We start from the raw sequence: 26,599 nt of genomic DNA on the forward strand, positions 1-26,599 counted from the left end.
TTCAGGTACACTCTACTTTGTGTAGGGAAAAGCCAAGAGCCAGGCAAGCACTATCTACACTGATACTGGAACACTGCATAGCATGGCAGGAGGGCAAGTAGAGCCTAAGGTCTTGTGGTGCAACTCAAGGGCTGCAAGTGAGCAGTATCTGCTATCCACACCTTGGTTGTCAGCGGAGGTAACACCTCTGCTCATCAGCTCCTTCTGAGCTGAGGCATCTTCCACTCTCCTCTGTGGGAGGGACAGATGCCAGGTGTCATATTCCATGACAAGGGCATGGAATAACAAGAAAAGGGGGAATGTCTTTAACATGAAGAAGTGTAAATTAAGATTACATACTAGGAAGAAATTCTTCCCTGTGGGGGTGGTGAGGCACTGGCACAAATTGCTTAGAGAATTTATGGCTGCCCCATCCCTGGAAGTCCAAGGACAGGTTGGATGGGATTTGAGAAACCTGGTCTAGTGGGAGGTGTCCCTCCCTGTCCATGGCAGGAACATTGAAATGAGATAATTTTAAGGTTATTTCCAACACAAGCTGTCCTGCTGTTCTGGGTTTTTGCGTTTGGAAGCAAGTATATTCCAGTGCATAGGATGGTGGGCAGATGGATGAGCATGCTCTCCTATAAATTTAAATACACAGTCACAGTGGAGTGATTTTAGGCTTTCTAAAAGTGACAATCATATCCTGTCACATTTTATTGGATTGTACAGACCCCGGTTCCACTCTGAATTGAGAAACATTGTCTCCCAGGCCACTATGGGAAACCTGGAAATACAGTTGTTCCACCTGCAAGCCAAAAATAACATTCATATTCACAACACAACTCAGTTAAGACCAAAGTTTAATGCCTGTAAATACAAAGTATAAATTCCTATCAGTGAAATCTGATGTTTAGAACTATTGTCTGAGAAGCTGCTAGATCAGGATCTGACCTTAAGAAGCAGTAGAGCAGTCACTGCTGACTGTACCCTGCCAGAACAAATGAAAACAGTCACCGCAGGCATAATCTTACAGCTGTTAATAGTCAAGCTAAGACAATGACTCCCACTGTCATGAATTTGTTTTCCGTGTATCCAGTTTTGGCCTAGAATGAATCTTAATAGGAAGGCATGCTTCTTTGCCTTTTTAACACTTAATGGGATTAAATATCCCTATCCTTTTCTACTTTTTATATTCTTTCTATAGAAAAGTAGACATGCATTTCAAATCTCCCCTCCAAAATCCAAGAAGTGTTACTTCTTTAGAGGCTTCTTTATTTATTTAATTCATAAAATACTGAGCTTCTCACAACAGAGAAACTGTCTCTGTCCAGTAACAAGGAAATAATTATGCCTTTATTTCCCTTTCCCCTAGGAAAGCTAGAAATTATGGACTTCATTTTGGGCAAAATATGTATTGCCACCACTAATATAAAAGTCGTAACACAAATATAATACTTGTATAAGACAAAAGCGAAAAAAGGACTTTAATTAGTTTCAACACAAGACTCTTCCTTTTAGTAGGGTGGAGTTCAGATTAAAATAAAAAGCAGTTAAATTAAAGGTAAAGAATTTTGACCACTTGTGGTATAGAGGCACTATGAGTCTTATGACCTAGGTGTTAACTTACTTCATATGATATGTATAACACTACTTTTTGTCATCCAGTATTTCTGAAAAAAAAAAAAAATTCTAACAGTATTTTTGAAAATATAAATATATATAGAAAATGCATATTTGCTTTTTTTGTTAATTCACAATTTCAGAAAGCTATGACATTTTAAAATCATGCTAGCCTCAATCTTATAAGGCAAAAACATTAATTTCTGTTTTCTTTGAATATTCATTGTTTTCATGAATATTCAAGACTCATTTTCTGTGTTAGAAGAGCAAGTTTTTCCATTTACTTTCTCCTCTAAAGCATGCTGCTTTCATAAACAAGGTCTGTATCCTCAGGGTCAGATGGCATAACTGTGTATACTGGCTCCAAGGATTTAGCTGCCCATCTCCCGAGGCTACATGGTCCGAGGATTATCTTTAGAATCAATCACCCAGTGTTTGTAATGGACCATTCCATTACAAGTCAAAAGGCTTGTTAGTAATTGCCTGACCTTTGCCTGGCTGGTTCTTGCTCTGCACTCTGCAGCAGAGCATGACTTAAGGTAGGCAGGCTGCTGGTGACACAGCAGGGGTCCACATGACTGCCGTAGGTCAGACCTTATCCTAATCCTTGGTACGCTAAAAACCAGAATGTGAGGTAGTCTAATCCTAATGCTTAGTCCTTTACACATCAGGACTAGGGGTCTTCCAACGTGCAAGAGTGGTCTTCTGCCGGCAGAGAATTTAAGGAGAAATACACTCTGAATTCTAAAAAGCCCCTTAGCCCTGCAATGCAAAAACATTCTTATTAAGTCTGGCTCTCAAGATGTAGGAATGATCCTCAGAAAAGTAGCGCTTGCCTTGGGTACTCTAGGTCATTACACACTGCTGCATCAGAAGGCAGGGCATCATGTTGTAGGAACAGTTGGAAGCAAGTGGGTGATTAAAAACAAAAGAAATGGAAGACAAAGAACTCAGAAGTTTATCCTTTTTGCTTATGTTCCTCAGCTGCAGCTATTATGCCTCCACAATTACCATGCATGTTCCAAAACTTGCAAGAAGTCTCAGTTAAAATGGGATTTATTAAATGTATAACAGACATCTGGACACAGGATCCACGTGGGTGTATTCACATCAACCAGTGAACTGGTTTTGCCACCTGAATAGCCAGAATAGGCACATGTTCAACTATAAGGATGTTCTCACGTATAATTTGCTGGAGGAGCATGACATGACTTCTTCAGAAGGTACAAAACTTGGCAGTTGCAGAACAATAAAAAATTAGAAGGAAACCTGTTACTTCCTAGAAGACAGAAACACAGAACATTCTTAATTGGCATTATGTCCTTACAATGGTGTGGGAGGAATAAGAGAATAACAAGTCTCTTTGGGAAGTAATGTGGGCATTACTACTCCCTGACCACAGGGAGGAAGGTCACTTCTTCAGCAGAAGAAAGTTAATTGATGGGGTATTTTTAGATTTCTGCTAAAAGGAGCAAACAGTATCTGTAACGTGGAAAACAGACTCAAACAGTGCTCATTTAGGCTTGAAACAGTAGGGATCAAGTCCTATTTGAGTAGCTAGTGCAGATGCTGCTTGTGTGCCACAGCAGAGGAGGGGAGCTAGTGGTGTCATCCTCTTGTACATATGCTACAAGTAACAACTTACTACCTCACTTTGTCAGGATTCATCAAGGATTTGGAGTGAGGTCAGTGTTTGGCTATTCTTTTCCTCTTGCCCTGTCCCAGTCTCCAGTACATGTTGTTGTCTCAAACCAAAAATAATTATGTTCCTGTGTGCACATCAAGCAGGAATCCATTTATCCATCTGGTCTTTGCCAGATGATAATCTTTATTCCTCTGCTTCTCTATCAAGGGAAACAGACAGACCCAAGGCACAAATAGGCTGTAGGTTGTGCAGCACATCCGTCATATAGCACATGTGAGGCTAAGAGCAAACGGAGATTTGGGGCATCCCCTTACTTTGTTCCCCTTTTTAACAACTCTATATCCCATGCCTGACTCTTTCCAGTTAGGAAATCACAAACTTAATTTTTGTTCAGGAATTGCAAAGCAGGAGCCAAGAAGTTTCCAGAGAAACCTGTTTCAAAAGCACAATGTTTTAGCTCCCAGGCTAAAACAGCATTGATTCTTATTATATATCTATCCATCTATGTCTACATCTACATCTACATCATCTACATCTACATCTACATCTACATCATCTACATCTACATCTACATCTACATCTACATCTACATCTACATCTACATCTACATCTACATCTTTATCTAGCTAGATCTATCTACCTGTATCAATACCTGTATCCACATCATTATCTATATATCTATATTATTGTATCTTATGACTATTTTTTGTCTGTCTGCACATGGTGACATGTACTTGTTCACGAAGAATAAGAGCACACTGAAGACGACTGCTTTTGGAAGTTAGTTTCACTAGATAAAATCGCTGTGTGCCCAGATCAGTGGTGCTATAGCACAGGCATGAACACACTGTCTTCAAAGCCTAGCTGCTGAGTTGAGGAAAAACAGTTCCAGTCAAAACCCTTCTGTTTTTACCTCAGACATTGTTATGAGACATAGGAATATGTATTTTCCTCCACATTTATTCTTCTTGTAAAAATGTGTATCATGAACAGAACTTTGACTTGATTAAAACCAACCAAGCAAAATCATTCTCAGGGTTTTTGGCCTAACTTTTAGGCTGGTTTACACAAACTGTCTTCTCAGTTTCAGTATATTATTAGTTTTGGGTATTAGGTCACCAATGCTTGAGTATTACATTGGAATAATTTCCATTTATTTATTGTGTACCAGAGTGTTACACTGTAATTATTACAATGCATTTGTTGTAGAGAAGATAATTTTGAATCATAAAATTAGAAGCGGAAATTCTTCTTGAATGTTTTTCTGTGAAAATTAACAGACTAACATATAGAACAGATAAGCCTAAACTTACATATGCTACTTTCACACTTTACTGTCAGTAGAAGTAACACAAGAGCAAATTCTGCTGCCAGCAAACTTGAAATACATTCTGATTTCTTAGTGATTCCTTACACTACTGCTGGTAAAACAGAATCTACAATACTAGACCAAGGGCCAGAGCATAAACCAAGCTATAAACACATCTGACAGCAGGATTTGCCTGAATTTAACCAACTTTCTAGTCTAACCATGATTCTGACATGATCAATCAATTTAAAATAATTTCATGTAGAGCGCATAGGCATTTTATTGTTGTAAATCTCCCAGTATATCTTTGCAGATCAAAGCTCTCACTGTGAGGCCTCAGCAGGATGACTTTAGATATAGAATATTGGAGAGCGATCATTTTCATGGTAGAGACAGAACATGGAAATATTGGGGCCCTCAGCTGGGTTCTAAAAAAATTAGTAATCTGAATAGTTCTGTTCAAGTCAATGACATGGAGCTTTATTTTTGCTATACAGGAAAATTTTTGCTAAACAGGAAAGTGAAACCAATGGCTTTCTCTAAAACATCACCTAAAAGATGTGTTAGTATTAAACTTAGTATTTTTCACCAGTTATGCATTTGAATGTGAAATACATTCAGATATCTTTCAAAAGAGGTGAAATATATTAGCATGTGAACAGTAACAAACTCTTGAAACAAGTACTTTCATCCATCTGATCCATATATATGTAAGTAGTTTTAAGTGAAATTTGTCTAGAAAAGGGATCTCCTTCACACAGTGGACTGTATAATGTTATATATTATTTTATAATATTATATTATAAAAATATAATGCATAAGAAATATAATAAATTATAAACAATTATATAACATTATAGTATTGCATAATAGCTCATTAAATAATATTTGAATATATTATGAATACATTCAATTATATATTGTAGTAAATGTTATTTAATATTATATTAATATAAAGTATTAATATTAAATATAGTAAATATTAACTACAGCTCCTTCTATGCTTTAAAACATGTAAAATGGCTTCTTGGGGAGAAATTATCTTTTTTTATAAGAAAACAGAAGAGGTAGCAAGTGTTTTTCCTTACAGAGGGGCAAAGCAAATGCATGTATGAGTCAGTCAGCATGGCTGTGTGGTAATGCTTGGTTTGAAAGATACCATGCTGCAGATTATTTCTCCTCATAGAAACAAATAAATATTTACACTCTCAATCAAATTCAAAGTAATTCCTGAGATTAACAAGTTGCAAGAGGCATTCAGTTTGGTTGGGCTGAGTTACGCCAAGTGTAAAGGTGCTGGTCCTACTCAGGTGTGGCTACTGGGTACACCTGACTCAGAGTGCACAGATGCCCTCCTCCTGGCTCTATCTTTGCCTGTCCAAGTAACAGCAAAAAAGAGGCTGAGACTCATTTTACTAAACCTCTGAATCTCCTACAGACAGAACATTTTCTGCTAAAAAAGAATCAGTTTTAGAATAGTAAGAAAATTCATCTCATGACCTTAAACCACGTGAGCACCACCTAGAGAAGTAAAGTTCAGAAAATGCTGGAAGCAGATACCATCCTACTGATCTGCTCTGAAAATGCTGATGCATTTACAGTAAATCCCTAAGCAGGCCCGTTGTGCAACAAGTTGAAGTGACATAAAGTATTAACATTTATGGTGATGAGTCCAATCAAACAAACATCCTCTTTATAAGCATACTCATGGCATGTAGTAGCATGTTCTGAGAGTAGTGAATCATCTATTACAGCTCACAGCCGAGCAAGTGTTGCAATAGTTCTGTAGGGCCAGGTTTCACATTATAGGTTTCACTATTTAGTGGGTAGATGAGAAGGATCAGCACTCACAAGGTTTACTTCATCTCAGTTTATTCAGGAAGAATGAGCCAGATTTCTTGTGAGGAAAGCAAAAAAATGTGCCATATTGCAAAATATCCAAAACTAATCTTAACTTCACACTCACAAACTTCAATGATACTTGCATTTCACTCAAGTGCTCAGAAAGTCCCTTTTCATCAGGTGTACTTTGGGCAAAAAAGTGAATTGTAGAATTTGCTCTGATGGCTCACTTTTGCATAAATTTGCCCACTTTATACATCTGCATGCATCTATGTATGCATTGTGATGCACTGCACTCAATTTTAACAGCTGCCCCTTCTGCTCAGGGTCTTCCTGACTGCCCTGTGTGTTGCCCACAGTAAGGAAAGGCCCATCTACTGTCCCCCACTCCCACCCTCAAACTCACATTAACTTCTGACAATTACCAGAAAGACTTGGCTTTGTTCCCTCCATACCATGAGCAGTATAAAGAGCTGAGTATAAATTCCTGGGTCAGAAATTTTAGACTCGATACAGCTGATCAAATACTAGTTATATACAGACATATTCTTATTTCCCAATTCAAGCATATACTTAACAAGCACTTGTTGAAGATCTTTCCTGACTAAAAATAGTTTCCTTTGTCTGTCAAGGCTTTTGCAGCATTAGACCTTAAAGTTGGTGTCTGTCTTTGATATAGGTGATGACTATAAACTGTCCTGTCATATTAGCTGTTAAAGAACAGAAGTGACAGAAGTGGGATTTGTTTATTTTGTTGGTTTTGGCTTTTTTTAAGCTCAAAAGTTACTTAGATACAGCAAAATTTGCGTATAATTCTAGAAAAATTCATGGAAAGATTTCTGTAAGAAAATTTTTCTTTTAAAGGCAAAGGTTATTGCTCAGACCTTACCAAGTATATAGCCTTTAGCAAGTTCCTGAGGAATGTATAAAATACTTACATTCTCATTTACTATACATCTATACTACACTAAGAAACATTCAGAGTAAAATTCCCTTGGCCTCCTGCTTTAATATGTTTTTCTTCCAGACTGTCTGTGCACAAGCAGAGTTAATGATTCCTAAAAGATCAGCCTGCCCCCACCTCTCAGTTCTGAAATACTTTCTCTGTTATTTTTTTTTTTTCTTTTAAGGGGGGAACTTTTCTTGCTCATTTATGGCCCCAGATTACTGTTCTAACTCTGTAATGCAATACTTGAACCCTTCAATCAGAACAGGACTATCTACATGGAGATCAATAGAAAATTTAACTCTTTGGAATTCCTCTTATTTTTGACTGTGAAGAGTGAAAGAGAGCTTAATATTATGAAACCAGTAAGGTAAAGAAGTTAAAAGCACACAGCTGCCAGTGGTTTCACTCTTGTTCTCTTGTTCTTCATCTCCCCTTCCCTCTGTGTTTCAGATCACCCCATATTTATCATGTCTAAGTTTAAACTTCAAGCTCTTTGGATCAAGGCTTGTGTCTTTATTTGAGTTTGTTCACAGATTTGGGTATTCAAAAAAAAAAACAAAAAAAACCCCAAAAAAACCCCAACAAAACAGTGAGAAGAGTACAGCTTAGGAAACTTAGAAAAACTGTGCCACTATAACACTTTCCTATTCAATGGCGTGTCTGCATCACTTTTCATCTTCATAAACAGTAATGAGAAATAACAGACTGGTTTGTATCAAACAGACTCTATTGCTTTATTAATCAGTGTTAATGCACAGGTTAATTTAAAAAAAGTTACAGTTTATGAAATGTACCCTCTACTTATAAGATACAAATCTAGGCCAATTGCCATGGTATCTATTGCTGCTCACCAACTATAAAAAATTTTACAGGTTTTTTTTTTTTTTCTGATATACAAAACCTCAAGCAAACATTCCGTGTTAAACATTCAGTAAAGATAACAGCATTCTACTACAGTTTCATATAGTGTTTTAGTGCAAAAGGAAGTACAAATATAAAAATACTGAGGCTTGAATAAAAAACCACAAGAACAACAAAAACCCAAGCAAGCTGTGGAGTTAGAGGTGAGTGTCAGCTATGGGTATTCTTCTAAGCTCTACGATCTGGGAATTAGCCATGCTGCCACCATCCTGGCTGCCATGACAAGACTCGTTATCACTGACACTGAGACCTGCACCTGAAATAGAGAAAAAACAGCAAAAATAAGTGAGAATGAAATTTTGACACAGAAACAGGGATACTCTGTCCCACTCGGCTTTATTCTGATTATTGAAACATTTCCCTACCCTGCAACCACGTGGCAAGTTTCCTCATACTAGTCTACCATTCTGAATTCATGGATTATAACATTAGCTGACATAGCTTTGTACCATCCAGATATGCTTTTTCATAATTCCACTGTCATTCACTCTATTTGGCCCAGTAAGTGGTACAATAAATATTTAGAGGTAGCCTTGAAATCAGAAAAGCATAAATCAAGGCCTAGCTTGGACTGCGTTCATGGTTTGGCTGTTAGCATCCGGTACTTCCAAGGACTTCCTCATGAATAATTGATTTTTAATGATACAATTTCCAAGTTAAAAGATAATTCCAGCTGTCTTAATAGGACAGTAATTTCAACATGAGAAAAGAGACCGAACCAATATTCTTTTAACCCACATTTGACATAAACTGTTGCATTAAGTTTTATTTCTGTCAGAAAACAATACTAGAATTTGGTCCAAGGGAACCTCCTTGGATCCACATGTCTAGAAGAGACCTTGGGAGGCTACCTTCTCCATCCTTTTGTCATAGGACTTCTGCTAGCTTTCTGTTTCCTATTTGTTTGATGGGGATTTCATTTGGGCTTTTATTGTGGGGGAGGTTTGAGTTGGTTAGTGTGGAGACACAATCCTACACTAGATTTTATGAAATGCAAATATTTTTTAGACCATTTTGTCAGAAAAAAATCTGTTGAAACTATAAACTTCAGAGCATTTTCAGCTCCTCTCCTCAAGCTATAGAACAAATTTTACACAATACATGAGTTTTGAGGGTTTGGGGTGTCTAGGCTTTAAATTAGTTGAGAACTGCATATCAGTATATTGAGGCATGAAGATATCAATACAAATCACTTTCAAGTATGATCTGGCAGTGATGTAATTTACAAATTATGGGGAAGTCATTTGTTTTGGGCAGAAGCAGATCTGTTACCACATGCAGTTCAAGGCAGTTACAAAGGAATGACATCTAGCTCAAAACAGCCCTGAACAGAGTATGCTGGGAGAGGCAGTGATTTGCATTTCATACTGAAAAATATTTTCTAGAGTTTCTATCAGGTATACAGTGCATCTCTTATTTCTGCCTCAGCTGACATTCCAGTTTTTGGTTTGTTCGACAAAACAAAAGAATAGGGTTTTTTTTGTTTGTTTTTTTTTTTTTTTTTAGTTTCTTCACCTTTTTCTATGCTATCTGTTCCATTTTGACAAAGTTTTCTCTTAGCACCCTTCCACACACCACCCCTCAAGCAGAAAAGAAGTACTGTAAAGTGGACATCAGTGAGATGCTGCTTTGCTGTGGGAAGTCAGGCTGCAATCTTGCATACAGAGTTTGGTCCAGAGAACCTGCACAGAAGGTCCTGTAGGACTAGCCAGGTTTTCCTGCAGAAGTCTGGACAAAGTCCTGGTGGAGGCCAAACTTGGATCCATTCCCTATGATCCAGGCAAAAAGTGGGTAAGCTGCACCATAATCCTTCTTACACCTGGTTTTGGTGTTTGGGTCATGGAGGGAACATGTATTCACTGACACTCCTGGGTCTTTAGGTTTCCATGACCAAAGCTCCTGAGAAAACAACTACTGCCAGAGTATGACAGGAGAAAAAAATCCATCAACATACAGAGATACAATAACAAAGTCAAGATTAGGATCTGAATTATTAAAATACTTGTTTATAAATGTATTGAAGTTGATTTATATTTCTATGCACATTCAACCTTTTAATTGAGCCAGATCCTAATATCCAAAAGGTGCTTGAAGGTCCTGGGAAAAACAGCAATTGTTTGAACAAGTTATTTTGTTTGTTTGATGTTTGATTATTTTAGAAAGGAAACCTGACTGTAATAGGGAAGATGAATCAGACTGCTGTATTTACCGCATGGGGACAGATGATCAAGTAAAAACCATAAAGTAAATAAAATACTTCGAATGAAGTAAGAACACAATACTTCTTATGAGCATACTAGCAGTCAAATGAATTCAAGACATTTAGTCAATCTGAAAGGGTATGAATTTCAAAAATTGAATCTCCCCCCACTATTTTAAACCCCTTGAAATCGCACATATGATCACCCTGGGCTCAGATTTCAAGATGAACACTGAATGATGGTGTTCGATATTTGTCTTACCAGTGGCTACACTGGTAAAGTGGCAACTATTTAGCACAGGGTTTCTTTGAGAATCTTTTGCTGGGTACTAAAAAAATCAGGTATCGGTCTAATAGTATTATACTCTGTATATTCTTAAATGTCATATATATGCAAGTTTTGTCCATGCTCTGTGCAAAGGCAGAGAAAATCTTTTTTTCTTACAGAGGTTCTTATTAGGAACTTGGAAGTCAGAGACTGAAACTGGGTACTTTAGGTTTACAAGGGCCTTGCTCTGCTGATGCTGCAAAGACAAACTATGTTAGAGCTGATCCTTTTTAGGAATAAGAACTGAAACGTAACCAGGATACCAGCTTACCAAACAATCGGCAGGCTGGAAAGGGTATGACTGTTTACACAACTTTCACAGAGTTCATTCGTCCATTGTGTTCTCAGATTAGAGTGGAATTTAAACTCAATCAGATCCCAAAAAAGCATGCACTCTTCTAATGATGCTAGAATTGGATGCTAGATATGTAGCAGGGAGTATTACTTTTCCCCAATTTGTGAAGAAAAATAAGCATGAAAATGAAGCCTTTATTTCTTTTCTTTTTGAATACAAGCACTAGCTGTAAACGGAAAAATCTCAGCTCAGGCCTCAAACCCAGAGAGGCTCCTCCACTGACATCTGCTGGTGAAGGGCTACCCCAGTGCATCCATATGTGCCCTGGAACACCAGCTGTTATCTGCTTGCTCAGAGATAGCTCAGAGTTTCACTAAAACATTTTAAGGGAAAGAGTCTATTTTGTGAGTGCTGTACTCGTATCACTGGGAAAACTTTTTATCTCTCAAGCACTTATATCTTGCTTAATCAATCATGATTTTATTATTCGTGTGGGATGTATATGAATAAGCTACACAAACCAAATTTAATTCTTCTTTCAGGTTTTTAACTTCACAGAAATAACACCAACAGACACCCAGCTTCTAGAAATAATGTTCAGATTGAACTAAATTGCTTACTGGGCATTGTGCAGTCACATTCAATAGCCATCAGGTAACATATGTGTGACAATCACAGATGAGAAAACTGAATGACTATGCAAAATAGCTCTTTCCTTTCTTTCTTTTTTTCTTTGAAGTGAGCCCTTCGAAACAGAGATTATGTAGATTGATAAGGCAGGAACTTTGCCACTTACAATCTATATGCCTTGTAATAGAGAGTCTCCAGGATAGTGCGCTGAACACTATTCAGAATTGAAATTTCAAGTGTTTTGTCAGGTTCAGGATGACCACATAAGATGCTTTATTCCTAAACAAGGCACCTTCAGTGGGGTCAACAAGGTTTAAAAAATGCTAACTTTGGAACTCTAGCTGTATTAGATTGAAAATCATGAATCATTTTATATAACATTGCTATTGTAACAGCTGTATTTGTATGGGGTTTTTAACTTAGTAGATTTTTCCAGGTATTTTCCATGTCAGGGAATCATTAGGATATTTGCATGATATTAAAGAAATACCAGAATATTTCTATAATATTTATCACAGTTGCCTCTATTAAGATCAAAAAACCACTGAGGTATGAATGTAGCAGTATTCTGCTGACTATGTATCTGGATACTACCATGGTGGGTCACCCGTCACCTCTGGAGGAGTTTAGGCCTCACTCAAAGGCTTCGATGTGTTTTGGTTTCACATTTCATCCAAAGGAATAAATTGGTTTTGTGCATCACAGAAAGGGAGAGGACAAGAGTATTTGTAAGATATAGATGGAAGTTCAGAAATCAGTAAGGCTATCATTCATTTATTCATGCCTTAATGCTTCTCTACCACAGTACAAGTCTTCAGGGAATTCTGGTATATTGGGCTTTATTCTCAATTACAATAACATATGAGTCTGTCACAATCTGGAAGGCAAAGGTCTTACTAAATTGGCTGTCAATATAAACCTTGCACAAGAAATCAGAGGGAAGATTAGATCTAGTCAAAAATTGCATATTTTTAAAGTTATTACTGAAATTAACAAAAAACTAATTCACAAATAACTAACTTTCTTAATAGAAGCTGTTTGAATCATTATAAGAGCCATAAATAAAATACAATTAAGTAAATAAATACAAATTAATAAATATATTTTTTAAAAAAGCTTTTAACACATGTCAATTAGCCGGACATGTCCCTAAATTATTTTTCCTACCATTATTGTTTTATTATTTCCTTCACATAAACTACCTTGGAGCTGGCCTGTCTTCCAAAAGATTTCCAAAATAAAATAAATTACATGATGTGTGAGCAGAGTGAATCCCAACTGTGTAATTCTGTATGGATATAAGCATATTTGATGGAAAGAAGGAATTACTTAGTAAGGCATTCACATACAATGGCTGTATGATACAAGAAGCCCACTGGATTTCTCACACAAAACAGAAAAACGCTATCACCATTTGATGCTTGTTTAAAGCTAGCATAACGGGTGGCTAAGAGACAGTACACTGCTGTCCACCTTATTTGCTAGAACTGCAGTTGTATGCCTCAATCTGACCCAGCCTGTATTTCAGGTTAATCTGTAATTAGGCCCAGCATTAATGACTGTAGAACCAAGGGCTAAGTGCACAGTTCTGTGACACATTCCATTAGCAACACGGCTGAGTGTGCCAGCACTATTTATGGGGCAGCACTGCACACTGCAGATTACTAAACACTGACAAGTTAAAACCAAAGTTTTTTCTGTGTTGGATTGGTTGATTTTTTTTTTTTAACCTGTCGTCATTTCTACAGCTGAGAGTGGCAGAAGGGCAGGAATTAAATTTTAGCTTTGCTATGATTGTACTCATTCCCAGTGATCCTGGCTGCCAGGTTGAACCTTGCGCCCACAAAATTATTCCCTGTGAGCATAAGTTAAACCCACCTTCAGACAGCTCAGAACTACATGAGCAGAAAGAGCAGATGAAGTACAAAGGGGCTTAAAAACATTTTTACATATTCCTCTGCTCATCAGTGCTGATCCTCAGTCAGTCCTTACAGTGGGAATTAACATTTTAGCTCTTACTTATAGATAAGTTTTAGTATAGATTGACAGTTTTAGGGAACACAGATGATGGAAGGTTCTCTTTCGGTTTATCAAAGGTAAAGTTCAAACAACAGTATTTCTAATCTTCCCCCAAAAGCAACACCCCCCGAGTTTAACAGTGATAAAACTAGCTAATGTGGGGGGAAGCATCTTCTCCCTGCTCTTACAGAAAAAGGAATTCTCAGCCTTCTGAAATAAAGCCTATTCCAAAAGTGTTTGAGAAGCTCCTCACACAGCTAATTACAGGCAAGAGCAGTTCAGCAAAAAGGCATCTTAGCTGTCTTTACACTTTAGCCTATTTAGAGAAGAGGTTCTTGTCTTCCAATTGCCAATGACCACTTCCTTGGAGCAAGGACTGGTGCTCAAATGGCATTAGACTAAGTCATGTAGAATGGGAGAGAGAAGGGAGAGGAAAGAACAATAAAAGGAGAAATCTAACCTGGCTTCTTGTGAGCACAAGCAATGATGCAATAGAGGAAGAAATGTGGTGTTGAGAGACTAGGAGGTGAATTCATTTCAGTGCCTGCTAGCTTAACTATTATCATAAAACTGCTGTTAGACCACAGCACAGTGAATACTTTAGCAGCATAGATCCATATTGCCAAAAAGAGAAAAAAAAATTCCAGCTTTCCACCACCTCATCTCTTTTTTTATTATATTCCATGTGATTCCCTGCCTCCCTCTCCTTGGCCATGCACTTAACTGAACTGGAGAACATGTAAGGATGGAAAGAATAAAAAAGATTTTTAGCTACAGAAAAGCTTGTTGGTTTTTTGTTTGCTTTTGGTGGGGTTTTTTGGGTGTGTTTTTTTGTTTGGTTGGTTGGTTGGTTTGTGTTTGTTTTTAGGAAAAAAAATGCTGAGCTAAAGTTTGTGTCTGAGACAACAGCTGATAAACATTTACTTTGCTGGTCAAAGATACTCTAACCTTCCACACCACTTCTTCAGTTCATCTTGTTCAAATGTGAGCCTGAAACCAAATGAGACAACTGGTTTGGTTTAGAAATCATGGGTATTTTTGCTCTTGTAACACTGCTGGGGACACCATCTGGGCACATGAATAAGCATTGGTGTAAAATTGTCTGGCACTACTTGAATCAGTAATGTAAACAAAATATTTTTCTCCAAAAATGGCCTGAGGTCCCTACCTCAAATCACATTAACATGAAATGCTCATAAAAAATTATGATAAAATTTTACTAAAGAAGACAATAATAGAATTTAGGCAAGAAAATCTAAATCTTAGACCTACTTTCTCAAAGAGCTTAAAACAAGTTAACTGGGGATGGAGCTTGAAGACTTAGGAAAATGCAATGAAGTGCTTGAATATATGTTGAATTGTGTTATATTTCAGCTATGGCTGTTGCCTAGATTGTTCTTCATGCTTTAAGACTCAGTCTTCTACAGTTTACTGATCCCAACTGAGTTACTTAAGCAGTAAATATTGTGTAATAATAGAAGTGTTAGATGCAGATACTTTAATGTCTTATTAAGTATCTATGAATGTCCTTAGTGTTGAAGTCAAAAAATAAAAGCTACCTTCTTATATACTTAAAGAAAAAGGTTAAGTGTAACTTCTGCACCTAGCTTTTAAAGTCTTGAGAAAAGAAAAACTGATGGCTAACAAAGTAGAACTAGTCTGTAAAATGTTTAGAAAAATTAATAAGCATAAACCAGATTTTCACAAAACATAGAATGGTTTGGGTTGCAAGGGACCATAAAGACCATATATTTCCAACCCCCTGCCATGGGCAGGAGTACCTTCCACTAGATCAGGTTGCTCAGAGTCCTATTAAACCTGGCCTTGAACACTAACAGGGATGGAGCAGACACAGTTTCTCCAGGTAACCTGTGCCATGGCCTCCTCACCCCCACAGATAAGAATTTATTCCTAATACCTAATCTAAACATGCTCTCTTTCAGTTCAAAGCCATTCCCCATTGTCCTGTCCCACTATGCCCTTGTCAAAAGTCCCTCTCCAAATCTCTTGTAGCCCCATTAGGTACTGGAAGAGACTCAAAGCTCTCCTGAATGCCTTTCCTTCTCCAGGCTGACAACCCCAACTCCCTCAGCCTTTCCTCACAGCAGAGGCTCCCCAGCACTCTGAGCACTTTCATGGCCTCCTCTGGACTCAGTCCATGTCCTTCACATGTTGAGGGCCCCATCATTAGAGGCATTTCTTCCAATATAAATCAGCTTAGGATATAGAACATTATGAACTTACTGAATAAAAATACCTATTTATTATCAGCATTCCCAGTCTTCCATCCAATTTGACTTTTCTTGATATCACTGAAAGGAACAAGCTTCTGAAATTGTGTGTGCCAGGTCACTTATTCTTCTACTCCCACAAATATCTTGCTGTTGTCTCTTGCAAGGCTCACTGATATCCCTAAAGACCATTTAGGTGACCTCCTGCTACTAAGCAAGTCTACTTGTACTTTACCTGGGTGGGCTTTGGTTAGTGTATGCCACATCTTATCAGGTAGGATTCCTTTGCCTCTTTGGTTGTCCTATCAGACCTTCCCATGACAACTGACCTTTAAGATTTTCACTGGAAATCAGATTATATTAAGAGACCTTATTAACTGTATCTCATGGAATGGTGGCACCATTAGGATGAATAACAACACAGCAATACAACAAACTTTGAAGGACAAGGGGAAGAGTCACTCACCAGTCTTTAAAGCAAATATTAGGTCATCAAACTCCTGTGATTCCTCATCAGCAACTAATGAGCTGGTACTGAATCCTCCAGAAGGGTGGAAAACATTACCATTTTGTGGACTCTGCTTAAAGGCAGCACTAGCTTGACTAGCAGGCTGCAACGATGCCCTCTCCCATTCTGCAGGCACCTGCAGAGTTTAAAAAGACACAAAAATTCAGTAATAATCAAAACTACTGTAAAGACACTGGAAATTATGACCAGAGCTGAACTAAAGACCAAGAGATTTTGTAACCAGCTATTCTGTCACTTCTATAATGGACCAGGAAGCCTTTTTAAACTTTTTAGGAAATTTAACTATATATCTATCTATATAGGGAGGGTTACAGTGGGGTCTACTGGGGTGGCTCCTGTGAGAAGCTACTGGAAACTTCCTCCATGCCTGGCTGAGCAAACCCTGGCAGCTGCAAAGATGTATTCACTGCCACATCTGGGCCAATTAGAAATTGTGGTAATGCCTCTGTGATAACATAATAATAATAATAATAATAATAATAATAATAATAATAATAATAATAAAGGTTATTGAGCAGATGTAACTGTGCCCAGGGAAGAGCAGGGTGAGAATTTGTGAGAGAAACAATTCTGCAGTCACCAGAGTCAGTGGAGAAGGAGAGGGAGAAGATGCTTCAGATGCAAGAGCTGGGATTCCCTTGCAGCCTGTGGTGCAGACCATGAGGAAGCAAATGTGGCCCTGCAACCCATGGAGGAGCCCCATGCCAGAGCAGGGGGGTGCCTGACAGGAGGCTGTGACACATATTCAGAGACCACGCTGGGGTCTCTCCACAAAGGACTACACCCCTTGGAAGAGAGACCCATACTGCAGCAGTCTGGGGAGGACTCTTGCCTGTGGGATTGACTCCCACAGGGGCAGTTCGTGGAGAACTGTCTTCTGTGTGAGGGACCCCATGTTCCAGTATGGGAAGAACTCCTCTGCCTGAGGAGCTGCAGATGCTACAGGTGATGAACTGATCATAACCCCATTCCTTGTCTCCCTGTGCTACTGAGGGATGAATTAGACCTGGGAAAGGAGGAGGGTTGTTGAAGAATATATTTTTAAGGTCTTTTTTTTTCCTTATGCTTCTCTGATTTTGTAAGGAATAAATTAAATTAATAGCGCTAAGTATATCTCTATATCATCAACTTTAGTGGGTGCCTGACATCCAAGCAGGGTAAAGCCATTACACCCTCAATTCCCTTTTCCCTTTTTTTTTCCTTTTCCTTTTCTCTTTTCCTTTTTCCCATTTCCACTCCCTTCTTTTCCCCTTTCCCCTTTCCATTCCATTCCATTCCATTCCATTCCATTCCATTCCATTCCATTCCATTCCATTCCATTCCATTCCATTCCATTCCAATTTTATTCTAACTTTATTGCAATTTCCAGAAATTTTGAACATCATAACTGAGAAATTAACTATTTAAAACTCATCTAAAACCTATAGTAAGCTGAAAGAATTAACCTGATATTTTGATTTCTCATGACCTACTTTTGACACTTTAGCCAACCTCTATAATAAACTGAAGACTCAAATGTGAAAGGGGAAATTCTCTAGGTGGGATGTCATCAGGGCACATTAAGTTCCAAGAATAGCATTGAAAAAGATAACTGGATAAACATGGATATAGATATTTTTGTTATTAAAATAAATGAAAAATAAAAAAGCTCTCCCCCAGCCTATAATTTATAGCATCTTATTCCCATGTATTACACTTCAGAACTAATGCTGAAATTTCCAGGTACATTTTAATACACAAGTTAATGACTACAGAGAACTACAGTAGCACTCTTACCTCTTCCATAGCACTGATGAGGTTCTGTGTGGACTTGCTGATCTCTCCTCCTGCAGCTGGCAGACCACTGCCATGTGTGAAAAATGCTGATCCTGGAGTTGTATGCCCATTCATGTCAACAGTGTAACTTGCTTTCACAGGACAGCAAAGTTGGTTGTGCAGGATAAAATATACCACAAAGACATAAAGACCCTTAAACAGAGATTGAAAGACAACAGCAGCTTGTGAAATACAGGGAGCTTGGTACAGAGCATTCTGTGCAAAATAATGGATAACATCACTGTCCATCAGAGATCTAAAAGTTACAAATAAGTTCATATCCTGAGTTCTGCAGCTAAAAACACATAAACATGCGCGCACACACACACACACACACACACAAATATTTGAAAATTATTTAGGTCAACCTACAGAGTTGCAAAAGAAAGCCATGACCCTACTAGAACCAACAAAACCGACTTGAGTTTCACAGTTGTCATAACAGTGAAAATGAGGTTAAAGACATCCCTTATAATAACATCTGGCTGCTGTTCCATAGCCACAATTCTTCATTTTCTTACTGACCTGCTGGCTTTTTGTAATCTTTACCTCATGCAAACTGCACTGCTGCTGTCACAGATACCATAATTATAAATCAGATGTTCTGTGACATGCACTGATTTTAATTTCTGATTACATCAAAGGCTCTGAGGTATGCTTCTGCAGTTCTTTAAAACTTGCTAATTTTGGCCTTTAGTCTGAGCCAAGGCAAATAATATAACCATATCTTGTGCTTATAAATAAATCCAGAAATTGAACTCCTCAATATGAAATCTGACTTACTTTAATTTTTAGGCTGCACTAATACTGAGGGAAAATAATCCTCTCCAACTGATAAATCAACCTGTTCACAAATTACCAAAGAAGGGGTAACCAAAATAGTACAGAAAGAAGTCTTCTGCATTCTTACCAATTACTGCAATAGAATTACATTTGCAATGTTTTTTTAATTCATATTGTTCTCTAGGACCCTGAAACCTATTGTACTAAGCAGAACAATTAATTTTAAAGGTATCCACTGGCATGGAACTACTAATTGGGATTACAAATAGTAAGGAGTTTAATCTAATTATATTTGTCAATTCCTAATGAAAAAAATTTTTAAATACCTGAAAATAGAAGGGACTGCAAATACCCAATAGCACTTAACAATACACAGACTGATAATTTCTATTGCCAAAATGATATGACAGAATCATCTGGTCCCAAGTGACACATAAGAAAAGCTAATGGGATTCAACAGCATTTCAATCCCAACTGGTTAAACACTGGAAATACTCACACAGCTGCTATAAAACCATACAGCTCTGCATGTGAGTTTTTTTAACAGAAAACTATCAAATAAAAATACTAAAAGCACTAAAAAACTATTTTGTGAAAACATGTTCCTGCTTTTCCAGATTATTGTTTATTTGTCATGACAACTCATAGCAGTTTACTGAGAGGAAATTTCTTTGTGATACATATAAGCAAATACATTCCATAAAATTGATGTAAACATGTTTGAGACACTAAAAAGGAACTAAAATTTCCTTTCATTCTATAAACGAGTTCAAGGTCTCTGATATACATCAAACATAATGGGGCCTGCAAATGGATTTATTTTAAGTTATTATGGATTTGAAAAGGATAAAACCCCCAAGAAAGAAAAATTATAGTGACAATACAAAATTCCGAGTAGCCTCTGACAGTTCAGTCTCTGAGGGCCTAACCACAAAAGTTGCACACACATTTCAAGCAGTTTTGTACTTTTCCAGAGAACCCATTAGCTGAAGAAGCTGCATAGTCCTGTCTTTTGAAATTGCAGGGACACAAGGCATTGGTATACAAGGCCCATGACAAGTCACTCTCCTGTGTAGCCTCAAGTGTGGACACCCAATTTTCTGAAACAAATAGGCATGGAATAAAGTGTCAAAATTATCTCATTAACTTCGTTTGTGTCCTGGTGTAACTCTGCAGATGGATGATGAGACAACTCCTCTGGGTCCTTCCATAATAATCACGTGGACACAGGGAGGTTATTTTAATACCTAAGGACAGGAGAAGTCAAAGGCTGAGACAGATAACAGAACCAAAAACTGTGTTTTACTTCTCCTGTCCTGTAAATTGTTAGAGCAATTTAGTCTTACAAACAGAAGCTTATATCTAATGAAACCAAACACTTCTAAGCAGGCAATAAATTTACACAGGAATTCTTGCTGGACAGAGAATTCCTTGCTTAGCTAGACAAAGGATGGATCCTTCTCCCACCTATATTCCTCTCCAAATCTAGGATCTCAATAAGATAATGCTCTGTAGATGTGAGTTTCTTTATACCATCACTGTAGTTTTGTTTGAAGCATCAAAAGGGCTTTGTGGTCATATTCTGACAGTCCTGAGTCTCTGTTAAAAACCCCCAGGAAGGTGGTTAGGAAGCTAAAACAAGTCAGATGGTCCTGCCCAGATAGCACTGAGTTCCAAAGAGCATACACATGAAGATATGAAGTAAATCATATGTATTTCTGTTTCTTTTCAAGCCAGCAGCTACCAAGGTGTTTACTCTGAAAGAGAATGGACACTGTGCAGATATTTAGGTTGTTGTCAGTGCAACCACAGCTTTCACAGTTTCACTGGGCTTTTTCAAAAGCACCAGTCCAGTCTGAGAATTGAACTATCTTTTGTCATGCTTTTGACTCATGTTTCTTTTCACTTTAACCTTTTACACTGTAAAAACAGTCATAAATTGCTATGAAAATAAGGTTGTTGGCATTGTAATATTTTTTTCTGCATTTATCATATAAACAACTCTAGTCAAGTTGTAACTACTGTACTTTTTCAGAGACTCACAGAGCTTGTCCTTCCTGGATGGACTAAGAATTAAATGAAGACAATAGTTAATTTCTGCTGATAGGCCTGCTGGGAACCTACACCCACCATAAAGATTGAAGAGAGGTTGGTCAAGGTGTGGAGATTAGTTAACACAGGCAATAACAACTCTGTTGAATTTATGGGAAATAATATTTTTCATTAAAAGTTTTCATCAAAAAAACCTAAGCTAAACTCAAACCCCAAAATCTCAGCCTAGTGCCAGCAACCTCTGCTGCTGCATATATGTTGGGAGCCACGCTGTTCACCTCACTATCATGTGCTGGTGAGTCAGAAGAGTCTCTTGGGTCTCAGATTACAATTGACTAATAATCTAAGAGTTTTACCTGGACTTCATTGAAGCACTCTGAACAACTGGACTAAAGAACTAGGACTCTAGAGGATTTATTAGCAATTCTACATAAATTCTGTGTATTGGGCCCACAGGACTACTTAGAAAACATTCAACCCCATTTAATTTATGGATACATTATCACAGTAGTGTTAGTACAATGCCATAGTAAAAGATCAAAGAAAAAGGTAGTAGTAATGTATTTCCTACAGAGGAAGGTGGGAACTGCTTCAAGCAGACAATTAGATTGTCCCAAAGGAGGGAGCACAAACAGGCAATTTATAGCTCTCAAATGTGGTGCCAATATGAAAAAAGCCTGCAGGAGACTGTCTGCAAAGACTGTTGGATATTTTACTGATATTTGTTGATGGAAGACAATTAAGCTCTTACCACTTAATCTCAGCAAGCTGGTCTGGCTCATAATCTCTTTTGTAGTGAAAAAAGGGGTGAAAAACTCCATATAAACACAGGTTCAACTGTCTGAAAGAAAGCTCACATGGAAAAGTTTGATGGCTTATTTTTGTTCAGTGAGGAGGGAGCAGTCTCAGTGCTGCTCTAGGTTATGCCAGGTAGTTCACTCTATGAGAGACAGTCATGGAGAAACCAGTGGGAAGCGACGGAAGGAGAGAATGGTCCTAAGCTGAAATGGTGAAGGTTCCAATTGGATATGAGGAAAACATATTTAATGCAGGAGTAACTAAACACTGGAGCAACTTGCCCAAAAAGACTGTGGAAGTTACTCCATAGTAGAAGAAGGGAGTTTTTTTTCCTGGTATATATGAACAAAATATAATTGGTGAGAGGGTTTTGTTCATGCATGTGTGTGAGGTGGGTTCTCCTATGTAACAGATTGATTTATTTATTTTGAGGAGCAGCTGCAGGAAGCTAGTAAATTAAAGACAGAATACATTCATACATTTTACAGCTCATGAAACCCCATGCAGAACTGGAGGCCTGATCCACAGGAAACCTTCACTGAACACTCAAGAGTTTCTCTGTCTGGGCTCTAACTCTGTGTGCTCCAGCTTACTGTGATGGCACTACAGTACACCTACATTTGAAAGCTGAGCTAACTCTGTTATTAGTAATGTGTAAAGGTAAATCAGCAAATTTTTTCATCATCTCCTTTTTACATACAGAGAGAAAACCAAGGTGACTACTGCACCACATAACTTTATTATTGTTCTGATAAACACAAACATACCAAGGCATTAGACTTATTTTTGAAGCTAATATACATCATATTTCTCCCACAAGTATTTTAACCATACCCTACCCTGAAAATTGTAGAACCTGTTTTCCACAGAAAAGTGCATTCAGATACTATCATCTGTTTTAGAGGAATGGTATTTCTATATATAAAACTGAAGTATCTTAAGAGGATTTTTGTGAACCAAAAGTAATTTCATCACTCCATTTTAGCCATTCCTCAACCTGCTTCTGGATATATATCAGCACTAAAAATAATTTAAATTACATTTAAAATTAATTAATTAATATTACATTTAATTTGGGAAATTTTGTTTGTTACCTATTGTCACATGACTGTATCACTAAAAGTTTCTTTTCTAAAGGAGAATACTTAAAGCGAAGTCAAGGCTTCTGAAGAAATCTGACCTCTTAGTCAGACTACAAATTTCTGTTACCAGAAATGGTTCATTCTGTTCCTTAAAACACAGTGGCTAAAAAATACACTATTATCTTTACAGTTACACCTTTATTCATGCCAGATAGTAAAAACGCCCCAATAAAGCACACAAACATATCTTTGGCAACAAAAAAGCTGTCCGTACTTGGATCAGGTTTTGACACTCTTCATCATTACTGTCATGTTCATGTTGTGGTTAGTCTTACTTCAGATTTTAATTTTTTCAGGGTGAGATTTAATTTCATTCTCTGTCTAGACTGTGCTTATTTACAGTTGGCAACCAGACCTAGGAAGTCCTTTCCTTGTTAATTTAGTGGTCACACTGTTCTTCTTGGTTGACTGTCAACGGTCAGGGATGCTGCTGCCACTTGTGGTGGTGTGCTATTCAGTGCCTTGGTTGATTTCTTGTGAACTTCTCTAGGGTTTTCATTAATTTATGGGAAGTTCTTTATGTTGTATTCCATCACTGGCTGGTCAAAGACTGCTGTGGATTAACCCTGATTTACATAACAAGTGCTTACCTCTTTTGGGAAAATTATCAGTCTGATTGATACAAATAAATTGCATGTTTCATTAAGTTCAAAAGCTAATCTCTGCAAAGCAAGAAATTACTCACAAAATTAAAGGAATCATATTCAAGAAATCATAATCAGTGCCATTGTGCAATGCATGACATAAATTTGATAATATAATCTTCGCTAATATTTTCTTGATTAGTTATGGAACTGAATATTCATACATGCAGTGGTATTAATAATATGAGTGAAGTTGCAAACACAAAACATATAATTATCTATTTGTTTCTGCAAGGAAAGTTTTCCTTCCTTTCCTGCTTCCCTTCCTTCCTTGTTTTTAGAGATAATTATGATAAATTGCAGGCATAGCATTTTTCTATGCAGTCTTTAATGTACATTTCATTTTGCCATTATTTTCTTCAATCATTTTATTTTGAAAGCAGATTGAAGATCTTTTATTGTTGCTATTATGACAGAAGTATCATATTAGCTATGTGATACAACTGAAGCTATCACTTTACCTCTCCCTGTCATGGCTCTTCAGAAATAATAACCTTTGAAATATAAATCAAAGACCCCTTGTTTATATGGTGTTCTGTTTCTTAGCATTCAAACTGATTGTTGTAAAACTAACTGTAGCAGTGCAGCTCCATCAGCTGATGACTGCATCTAGTAAGTAGACTTTGGACCTGCTGTGTATCAAGTGTTAAAATGTTTATTTGCCATTAAGCATCAGTTTTGATGAAACCATTGTAATTCTTATCAACCCTGCAATTTATCTTATCACAGTTTCAACTGTGAACGTTTGCTGCTTATCTGCACTTTGGTTCCTGAGGCATTTACACCCCATTTGCTCTGTACAGCAAGATTTGTGTCAGTTACAGCTGAAGACCTAAAAATTAACATCAAAAGCAAAAACAAATAATAAATGCAATCAAGGATAAATAAATGTAATTCAGGACTGCAAAACCCATACCATGTCAGCAGGCATCACCTGTTAAACCAGCCAACTGCCACCACACAAACACACATGCACACAAGAACAGAAGCCACCTTAAAAAACCGAATTAAGAAAAGTATCATTCCTGTATCTATCATTAAATTGAAAGTGCATTTACAGGTTTTCCCTGAGATATACTTATTTTGAGTGCTTTCAGTTTTTGGTAAAGTTTTAATTCCACAGATAAACAGGTTACGGTATATTCTGTAATAATGAAAAACTATTGTGCTTTCAGCATTTTGAACAAGTTTTCCTAATAATAATGTCTCATCTGAAACTTCAGTATACACTGCCAAGTTTCTCTTTATGCAGAGCCAGCTATGCCAACACCATGCTGAATCTTGCAACTTCTACTCAAAGCCAAAGCCATAAATTCCTTTCTGGCAAACTGCACTCATCTCAGATTGGCTGTCTTACCTGACAGGTTCGCACACTTTGGCACATCTTTAAAAAGCAAATTTGCTTGGATATTCAGTATTCACTATAAATATTTTGCATAGCTCTCAGCACATTTGTAACCACTCCTACACAACTGCCATTTTTACCTCTCATTTCAGCACAACAAGTAGTAGAAAAGGCCTTGGGGGTTTTTATTCTGGTTTTATTAGGTTTTTTTGATTGGAATTTTGGGACTTTTTTTGGTCAGTTGTTGTTGTTGTTTGTTTCAAGGACACAGATTCAACATTAAAAGAGAGGTGTTAAGCATGAAAATGCACTGAAAATACAGATGTTTAGCCAAACTTTCCAAATGTGTAGATTGAGCTAATAAGATTCTGTCATTTCCTTCCAATGCAGTCATCCTAGAAATACAAAGAAAGCCCTATTTTTGTATGTCAATCTTAACTGAGAAAGAAATAAATAGTGAGTTGAACACCAAAGATTGGAACTTAGGAGAGATGGGAGGAAAACATGGGAGAGCCAACACTTAGAAGCAGCTTGCAATTCCCCCCACAGCTCTGGCTGCAGCCACTCCTTACAGAGAGTCAGTAAGACTCTGTGAGAGTCAGCAAATCTCAGCAACCATAAATGGTGGCAGGATGTTAAGAACAAAGAAGAGCAGACAAAGCAGACTGGCACTCCATTGCTCTCCATCTCTGTCACAGTTCTTAGCCTGTGAATTTTTTCCCCTCTGGTGTTTTTTTTTTTTTTTGTTTGTTTTTTTTTCTTTTTCTTTCCTGCACAGGCAACAGTAACTGGAGACAACATCCTTTGAGGTCCTCTTTGCATTAGGTTGTTCTTGTGCTTTATCCTATGAGGAGGACCCCTCTGGTACCAAAAAGTAGCCAGATCACACACCAGTGAAACCAGAATATTTGTCCACTGATGAACCTTACACAAAAAAGAACAAACAGGAAGACTAAACACAGTAAGGTTATGCTTATACATTTTTCAACTCCTGGAAATATCAGAGGTCATGAGTTTTCACATATGCTTAGTAAAATTTTTCAAATACTTACTCTCATGCTTGCTTTCCATGGTAAACATTTATAACCAAACCTACATTTTAGATCACAATTTCCCATCTAAGCCTACTACTGCTTTTATTTCTTTCCCAGAGAAGAAAAGTTTGATGAAAAAGCCTTTGCAACTTCTGCTCCTAGTTTAAGAGATTCCCTACAGTCTCAGAATAGTTAATTCTCTAGTTATATCTGAAAGCAAGTTGAAAACTCAAACAAGAAGCTAGCAATTGAAAAAAACTACATTCAAAGACCAGACAAAGTAGCATCACAGTGCACAGTCAAAAAAAGACCTACTCCTGCAACACATTATTATTTTTGTTATTTTTTGTTAAAGCAGTAATTTCTATTTATGTGTATTAATGACTGATACTCAGAGATAGAAGAAACAGGGCTTTTAGTGACCAGAAGGGTCAAAAGACAGAAGATAACTTTGTGTTATGGCTCATCTGTTACATGGCATTAGAG

At 37.4% G+C, this 26,599-nt stretch overlaps 1 protein-coding gene across 6 annotated transcripts in view; it reads right to left on the bottom strand.

Moving 5' to 3' along the window:
- Positions 1 to 8,056: 8,056 nt before the first annotated feature.
- The window catches only part of ADGRV1 (adhesion G protein-coupled receptor V1), a 253,862-nt gene continuing 235,319 nt past the window's right edge, over positions 8,057 to 26,599 (bottom strand). For all 6 annotated transcript variants that reach the window (XR_012052990.1, XM_072922272.1, XM_030258698.4 and 3 more), the window contains 3 exons: positions 18,277 to 18,468; positions 16,438 to 16,615; positions 8,057 to 8,524 (listed from right to left, as the gene is read on the bottom strand). Coding sequence is in view for 5 of the 6 variants with exons in the window: in XM_072922272.1 (XP_072778373.1) it covers positions 8,406 to 8,524; positions 16,438 to 16,615; positions 18,277 to 18,468 (489 nt within the window). In the remaining variant the exon portion in view is untranslated. The remainder of the gene's footprint in view (positions 8,525 to 16,437; positions 16,616 to 18,276; positions 18,469 to 26,599) is intronic.

The sequence above is a fragment of the Taeniopygia guttata genome, chromosome Z (assembly GCF_048771995.1).
Source record: "Taeniopygia guttata chromosome Z, bTaeGut7.mat, whole genome shotgun sequence".
NCBI lineage: Eukaryota > Metazoa > Chordata > Aves > Passeriformes > Estrildidae > Taeniopygia > Taeniopygia guttata.